General features: G+C 40.9%; 1 protein-coding gene across 1 annotated transcript; it reads right to left on the bottom strand.

Annotated features, from left to right (window-relative positions):
- Positions 1 to 2,974: 2,974 nt before the first annotated feature.
- On the bottom strand, positions 2,975 to 8,172 carry AGR2 (anterior gradient 2, protein disulphide isomerase family member). The gene is made up of 8 exons (XM_017836263.1): positions 8,081 to 8,172; positions 6,329 to 6,466; positions 5,995 to 6,058; positions 5,860 to 5,912; positions 4,857 to 4,930; positions 4,412 to 4,475; positions 3,909 to 3,992; positions 2,975 to 3,302 (listed from the first exon to the last, which is right to left on the bottom strand). The coding sequence occupies exons 2-8, from the start codon at positions 6,456 to 6,458 to the stop codon at positions 3,253 to 3,255; spliced, it is 519 nt and encodes a 172-aa protein (XP_017691752.1). The 5' UTR covers positions 6,459 to 6,466; positions 8,081 to 8,172; the 3' UTR covers positions 2,975 to 3,252.
- Between the last annotated feature and the right edge of the window lie 219 nt (positions 8,173 to 8,391).

Raw genomic sequence — 8,391 nt, 5'->3', positions numbered from 1 at the left:
CTCAGGGGAGGTCTGACTCACATGTGAGTATACAAGAAGTGCTGTGCTGTTCTGACATGCCAAAATAGAGCACTTAAAATAATTTATACCTATTTGTGATGCCTTTTGTCATTGACGTTTTTGTTGTTCACTGCTTTCTCTTTGAAAAAAGAGTCTTTGTCATATAAAGGTTTTTTTGTTGTTGTTTGTTTTCTAGAGAGGCATTTTAATTTTTAGCATATTGCTTGAGAATTGGACTTCATTGTAACCAGATTTTCTAGAAGCTATTTACAGCAGCAGAGTATACAAGTATTGGAGTGATTTAACTGAGAGCATTCATTTTGCATACATTAGGATGTCTTTTGACCCTTGTGTTGAAATGCTATCTTAAAGTTTGTTGTTCTGGGAAAAGGTAGAAAGATATCTCGACTTCCTCCAAAACACACATTTTTATCATATTAAAATAACTGGCTGTAAAATAATAAAATCTCATTCTTCTGAATCTGTGTGAGAAAGTGAGTCCAGATCTTAACTAACATACTGATATTACTGTATAGTATCTGCCTCCTTTCGCATGAAAGTAACTATTACAAAAGGAAAAGCTTGCATAACTTGAAGTGATACCTGTAAAAATGTACCTTAAAAGCTGTATCTGACAGGTGAATAGGAATGTGCTAGAGTTAATAAATTGCATTATTATTTTTAGGTCGAATTATTTAATGAATGTCTGAATGCTAGTGGAATTCTAAAAACCTCATGTCCTGTGTACTTCAGCTTATTGACTGTATCTGTTTCAGCAATGATTTCCTAGGTTTTCCAAAGACATGGAAGGAGGCTTTTATAGATAGCTTGGCTTGGTGGCTCTGTAAACCTAAATAATCTGTGTTTAGAGGAGAGGATTAAAAAGGCAGGATTAAGTTGACCATTTATGTATTAAGATTCTCGAAAGTTTGGCTAAGGTGAAAAGCAAACTACAAAAGCACAGCCTTGAGTGCAAAAAGATTATTTCAGTTTCAAAAACTAATTTCTTGGTAGTTGTAGGCTGAACTATTGGATATTTGCAGCTATCGCATGTAGACAGACTACTAGACCCTTGTAGGTTATGCCTTATATCCATTCACTGGATGTTATCCATAGGATCAGTACCTCTGCTTAAGAAAATGGTCTACTTCAGTAGTGTTATTAAAACAGACTTGTAAAACATGATGGCACAGGCAGCTTTTGTTTTAGGTCAATACAGAGCTCTAGCAAGTGTACTTTGGGTTGAGTAGGTAAAGATGATTCTGATAACCAGTTGCTCCAGCCTCCCTCTGTGCTGTCCCTCTGCTAAGTGATGTGACCACTTTTTTTGCTCTTTGTCACCGATAGCTGCTTATATGGAGTATTTCTGCCCATCATTGCATCTCTTTTTCCTCTGTCTTCTGGATGCTACAATAGAAAGGAGTATCTTACTGAACTGCTGAAGGAATGCTGGATTGCATATCTGGAACAATGTGCAGGTACCACTTGAGATTTTTTGATTGGTAGGGTTCACGTAGCTTGCCAAAACATATTAGCAAGTACCTTCCTTCTAATTTTGCTGAGATATTCCCTTGAGCTGAAATTCTTGCTTCTCTCACCTGTCTTGCCTTCCCCAGTGTTTTCCTCTTTTGTAGTTTTCACCATGACTGGTAGTGACAGTAAGGGTAATAGTAGTGATAAGAACGCTGTCATTGCCCAAGAGCTGAGAAGATAATGAAGGTACAGTCCTGGGCAAAGATTTTCTCACTCATGCTGCTGCTGAGTTCTTAGATATTTGGGGATGGAAAGTCTCCTTTTTGCCTAAGTCTTAAGGTGGTGTGCACTCTCATGGTGTTCATCTGCAGCATTAATTTTAGTTCAAACTTCTCTTTTGTCCCTTTTGGGCTTGTAAATAAGCAATCACAAGCTGTAACACAGTCATGAAACCAACCACATACTCAGTATGGCATCACTTTATTAATCATCTCAAGGCTTTACTGAAATCTGATGTAAGCAGGGACCTTTTAAGGGTAGCAGTTTTATCTTAAATCACTTCAGAATGCAGACAGTTTTTTTTAAAAAAGAAATAAAACCCTCCATGCAAACAACCCCATTCTCTAGTCTCAAGTACTTTTCTGGGAAAGGTTTGCACTTCCCGTTATCTTAAGTGTAAAGGAAGAGCTGATAATGAAAGCTCTACATATGCTGGTGCTACAAGAAAATAAATGGAGATAAAGCAAAATGAGCAATACAGAGCTTAGCTAGCTGCTGAAACTGGAGATCAAAAGCTGCTTTCCTCTACTGGGTTTGGCTGGATAGAGTTAATTCTCTTCGTAGTAGCTTGTATGGTGCTGTGCTTTGGATTTGTGACTAAAACAGTGCAGATAACACAAGGTGATTGCTGACACTGACATGGAGACAAGGTCTTCCCTGCTTCTCACACTGCCCTATCAGTGAGTAGACTGGGGCTGCAGGAGAAGGTGGGAGGGGACACAGCTGAGATAGTTGACCCCAGCTGATCAAAAGGATATTTCATACCATATGGTGCCATACTCTAATAAACTAGGAGAAGAAGCAGGAAGGAGGGGGATATTTGGAGTGATGGTTTTTGTCTTCCCAAGTAACCATCTCATGTGCTGGAGCCCTGCTTTCCTGAGGATGTCTGAACACCTGCCTGCCCATGGGAAGTAGTGAATTAATCCTGTGTTTTGCTCTGCTTGTGCACGCAGCTTTTGCTTTACCTATTAAACTGTCTTTATCTCAACCCACAAGTTTTCTCACTTTTACCTTTCTGATTTCTCTCTCCCATCCTACTGCAGTGGAGTAAGAGAGCGAGTGACTGTGTGGGCTGAGCTGCTGGCCAGGATTAACCCACAACAGCCCTTTTCCTTCCAAAGTGCTTAAATGTAAAATGCAAGCGGTGGTGTCAAGCAACACAGTAATTTTACTCTGTCTAATAATGGTAGATGAAGACAAGGAAAAAAACACAACAATGTTTTGTATGTAAACACTTAAAATGGATTTATTTTTTAAAAAATCATTTTTACAGTTGGATCATACAGTATTCTTCTGTACGCCTTAAATTAAAAGCCTCCAGCTTTTAAAAATGCTGCCCAGTACAAAAGGGCTAACGTAAAACTGTAGTGTTTATGTATAGAAACCATCACTACACATCACTAAATATCACTCTAAATAGTCTCTTCACCAGTGTCAATGTGTGGAGAAGAGATGGAAGATGAGACTTTATAATATTTAAGGGCTTCCTTCTTTCTCTTACAGTTCAGTCTTCAGAAGCTTCAGTGCCTTCTGCATATTTGAATACACTAGAAATGAAATATTCATGCATGTTATTTTTGCTGCAACTTACTCTACCAGCAACTGCAAATGCTGTGGAGAAAATGTCATTATTATTAAAGCTTTTAGTCACATGTCTATTGCTACAGGGATTCTGATGCACCCTGCTCTTCCAAGCAATTTGTGAACGTCATGTGTTTAATTTTGACTGGTGAGAACATACATCTATTAATGCAAATGCATGGGCATTCACAGGGCAAAGACAGGAGCTGTGCAGCAGTGAGGGAGGGCTGTAGCAAACATCTTTCCCTGCTCCCATGTTTCCTGGCCTGGCCTGGCAGGACTCATGTGTGAGTCCTCACATCACTTGCAGCGAACACTGCTGAATTATGCAAGTTCCTACTGACGTATACTTGCTTTTAAAACAGATGGATGCTTAAGACTCCAGGGCTCTGGCATCATTCTCTTCACCTCACTGATTTTAAGTCTAGCATCCTGTTTAATTTTAATCCTAGTTAAATGTCTTTCAGCAAGTACTGATTACAAGAGTCTGTAATGCCTGGTGTTATTCCTTGTTGCATGAAAAATGTGACTGCTTTAAGAATATTTTCAGAACGTTTCAGAACACTACTTACACAATGAAATGTCAGAGGGCTCGTAGGCATAGAGACGGTTTGAGTATCTTCCAGTAATATCTGCTCTCACAGTCAGGGAAGGATCTGGAAAAATAGGATGAGAGAAGTTGTAGAGGACAGGACTAACCTTCAAGTGGAAAGAAATAAAAGAAAATCAACCTTTTTGCACTCCTGCTTGCTTCCTAAATGTTTCTGCAAGACACATCTGCTTTTGCTAACGACCAAGAGACTGGTCTTCTACACAATCACTGATGTTCCACTTGTGTTTGCAGGTTTATTAGGAATGGAATGGGTTACCCATTCTAGGGACTGTGGCATCATGTCATTGAGAGAGGAATGCTGGAACTGTAAAGCTGGCTGGGGTTGCTTTGATGTTTCATCCACAAAACCAACTAGAACCGTTATACTTCTCATGGAATAAATTCATGTTAATCAGCCTGAGGATTTGAGATCTATGATGCAACAGGGGCTCTGTTCTGAGCTCAGGTGCTTGAGGTACTCACCTATGAACAAAACCCGAGGGACGTACTGGCCATCAGGTGCAAGATTCTTGTCTGTGGTTTCATACTTAAAGAAAACAGAGAAGGTTCCCAGTCAAGGAGAGCATGCTACATAAATATTTTTTTCCTTCGTTGTACTTTGTGTTGTGAAACCCTGCTCAAACAATATATTGCGCAGTTTAAGAGATTATTTGTCTGGGATGCAGTTTTTTAACAGCTGGAATTGCAAATTGGTAACAACAGTTCATGCTCTTGTTAAACTTTAAATTCTGTCACATTTTGAGTTTATGATAGCTACAAATGAAAAAAGACCTAGTACTAAATCTATTATGCTTCAGCAGTGGCCATTTTCCTAGCCAACTCTAGCTCCTAAACTGAAGCTAGAGAAGCCATAATTAAAAATACAACTTTATGCTTTTATTTAGTGAAGTTTAACTGGGAAACTTACGACAAGGTTCAGGAGAATGAATTTTTCAGCCAGTTTCTGTATATCTTTGTGTTCAGCAAAAACCTTCTTGAGGGCTAGAATGAAAGAAATGGGAAAGAAAATTAAAAATATGCCCCTGGAATTGTTTGTCCTCAGAAAAAGAAATTCAAGCAAACTGGCAGAATCAAAATGAGAATTCCCAGTTTACAATTGCAGCAAATGAAGGTTTCCAGTTCATTCCACCCACTCAGTTATATTCTGCATTAAAGAGTAATTATATTGATACAAAATGCCCCATCTTCAGACAGCGCAGCTGCCTCTCAGATTTGTCTACTTAGGTTTGAACTTGAGCATTTGACTATTCCGACCTCTTGTTCTACTATTGCAGTTTCTTGCAGTTCTTAAGGCACTTGACAATACAACATGTAGGGCTTCGGCCCAAAATGTTTGGAAGGGTTTTATTTTTTGTAAAAAGAGTCTTCTGGAGTTACTGGAGCTCTGGATGGATGCAAAGGTATTGCCATGTGGGTCAACTTGCAGGAATAAGGGCCCCCAGATGAATTCAGAGACACTGGGAAAAGAGCAGTTCCAGTTGCCAGAAATCCTGCAAGAGCTTAGTTTTAGCCTGGTTTGATTTAGTCCCTGGCTGGATTCAGTCTCAATCATTGGTGATACTGAGAACTGACTATGTCCTTTCCAATAAATTATTGTTTCTCACTACTCCTGGTCTTGCTATTGGTTTTGGCTGATTGTGACGTGAACCAAAACCAGATTTGTCAGAAGTCAAACCCTGCTGACCTGTGCTCATTTCTGTATCCATTCTGTATCACGTAACACTGACTTACCATTTTTATTTTATTTCTGCACATTAGGAAATACCTGTGTGGGGTAGCGAGCAGAAGAACACTCCCCATGCTTGTGCAAGCAAGCAGAGTGGTGGCTGATTTTTTTTTTTTTTTAAACAGCATTTATCCAGAAACTGAAAACAATACTATTTTTTTTTCCCCCAGTGCAAAGGGATTACCTTGGCTGTGTGGGCAGTCTTCCAAGTGGTGGATAATCATCAGGGGTTTCTGGCTGGAAAAGAAGAGCCCTCGTTAGGAACAGGGTAGGCATAGGGGGCTCGGGCTGGGCACAACAGGGACGGCAGGGTCGGTACCTGTGCTTGGCACGGAAGAGAGCTTCCTCATAGGTCTGCGTCCAGATGAGCTGGTCTCCCCAGCCTGTGGGACGGTAGGGACACACACACAGACAGAGTGTTATAAGCCGGGCCTGTGGCCTGGGGTTTGAATCCTGCCAGCCTCTGGCGGGAGAGGCTTGGAACAACCCCGCTGCCAGGGGGCTTTAAATCAGGAATAAAGGAGGAGAGGGGGCTAGGAAAAGGTATTTGCAAAATGAGTTGCAAGAAAATTACTTTGTTTAGAACAACGTAGTAACCGAAGCATTCACGATTGCACTTTTTTTTTTTTTTAATTTGGTTGTTTTTTTTTTACCTCTGGAGAGTGTTTGAGGCAGTTTCGGCTTAGCAGTAGTCTCCTTTGTATCCTTCTTGCCTGCATCCTTTGCCAGAACACAGGAGATGGCAACGAGCAGCAGGAACATGGACATGTAACTCTTCTCCATGGCTGCTCCTGGAACAAATGAGAGAAACTCCCCGTCACTGTGGTGCCTCCCAGGCTGGTGCTGGCTGTGAGGCAAACAGCAGATAAGGACAGGTAGGCAGTAAATCAAGTCACAAATATGCAGTGGGGAGAGTCAGGGCTGAAACAAACTGCTCCAGGCAGAGGCTTGGGGGAATGGTGAGGAAACGTGAGGTTTGCTTAGCAAAGTGCCCTGAAGGAACCGGCTGCTTCTCACTGCCCTGCTCATGCTGTGTGAGTGTGGCCCTTCTAGGATGTGTGTGTATGTGTTTATTAGTTTATCTCTCTTCTTTTTACATGTATTGAATATGCTCAGTAAAATAACTGAGTTTTGGCAATTCCCGAAGTACTTGGAAGTCCTAATAATTTCACAATTCTACCTTGATCTCCCAGCTATAGTAACCCAGCAGCAGGTGCTGAAAAATTAACTTGTCTTGGCTGTGGGAGCAACTCAAATGAGAAGTCGGAATGTTAAGCCAGGCTTTACAGTGAACATTAGCACAGACACAGCTTAATGGTGGTGTTGAAACTGTCTTCTCCCTTAGAAGTATCATCTAATCCTTAAAACTAGCAGAATCTGTAAAAAAAAGAGTGGGGAGAAGTTGCTGTGTGGCACGGTGAGAACTGAAATGGAGGTTGAGGGTAGAAGCAGCACAAAGCAGAGGACTTTTCCTGAGCCATACTCTTGAGACATGTCTGCTGGGAAGCTCCTCAGCATTTCAGTTGGGTTGTTTCTCTGAAGGGGTAAAGAACCCTGTGTTTACTCACTACATGTCCTCCTGGAAACTAGAACCAATACAATGGTGAAATAAGAAATTTTAAGATACTCCAAAAGTGATACAGAACATTCAAAAGATTAATTAAAAAAAATGCAAAAAACCCAAAAACCAAACCAAAACCAAAAAACCAACAGGCTGACAGTTTTTAAAGTTCAGACAATGAAAATTAAACTCCAGGGAAAGAGAAGTGTTTTTCTGGATAGGAACTGCAGGAGGAGACATTAGCTGCATTTCCATTAGTGATACAATGCTCTTTGCTACTGGGATGTCCAGTAGAGCTCAAATATCCAAAAAGTCACTGTTTCAAGGGTCTGAAATACAACTTTTCCATCAGACGGCCTTCCTACCGTAAGAAAAGTTTCCTTGGCAAGGAAGAAAATTGCATGAAGTTAAACTCTGTGGATTGTCAGGGTTACCTCAAGGGTTGTTTTGGCTTAGAGCTGTATGGCGGAAGTAATGCTTCTTTAAAAAGAAAAAAAAAAACGAGAAAGGTATAGGACAACCAGGAAATCAAAGACCAGGCACATTTTGTGCTGTTGTGGAGGCAGAGGGACAGCAGAACATAAAACGGGCTCCTTAAAAGCTTTGCCTCTGGAAAAATATGTGCACTTTTGAAAAGTTTTCCAAAATAACCCCACCTCTGCTAGTTCTTTTAGCCTGCAAAGCCAACATTTCTCTACACATTTTCCTTCATATCACACTGTGCTGGACTGTGTCTGCTTTGCTGCAGTCTTTTCTTTCCTCTGATCAGGTCCCCCAGCCCCAGGTAGCACGGCTTCACAGCTCCCCCAGCGCTTTCAGAAGCATTGAGCGTGTGGTGCCTTACCTTATTTACTCTCCCAGACGCCTGCCACGGTGCGAAGGTGTTCCTGGTTACAGTGTGAATGCTGCTGTTCCTACTGCCTATTTATGCACCTCGACAACTCAACTCCACCCACAAGATTTGAATTTGAATACTACTTCCCAAGAGCTAAACTTTCAAGTTTTTTCCCCACCAAAACATTCAGAGTTAATCTCATAATTAAACAACATTACAGTTTCCTGTCATATACTGTATCTAAAGCTCAGAGATGTTTTGGTAGACTTTTGGGATATTTATTGAAAGGTGATTTTCAAAGGTTGGCAAAGTTCCAAGTC

Source organism: Lepidothrix coronata, unplaced genomic scaffold (genome assembly GCF_001604755.1).
Source record: "Lepidothrix coronata isolate B3197 unplaced genomic scaffold, Lepidothrix_coronata-1.0 Scaffold273, whole genome shotgun sequence".
NCBI lineage: Eukaryota > Metazoa > Chordata > Aves > Passeriformes > Pipridae > Lepidothrix > Lepidothrix coronata.
The sequence above is the reverse complement of the archived record's forward strand: the minus strand, read 5'-3'. Positions and strand labels throughout refer to the sequence as shown.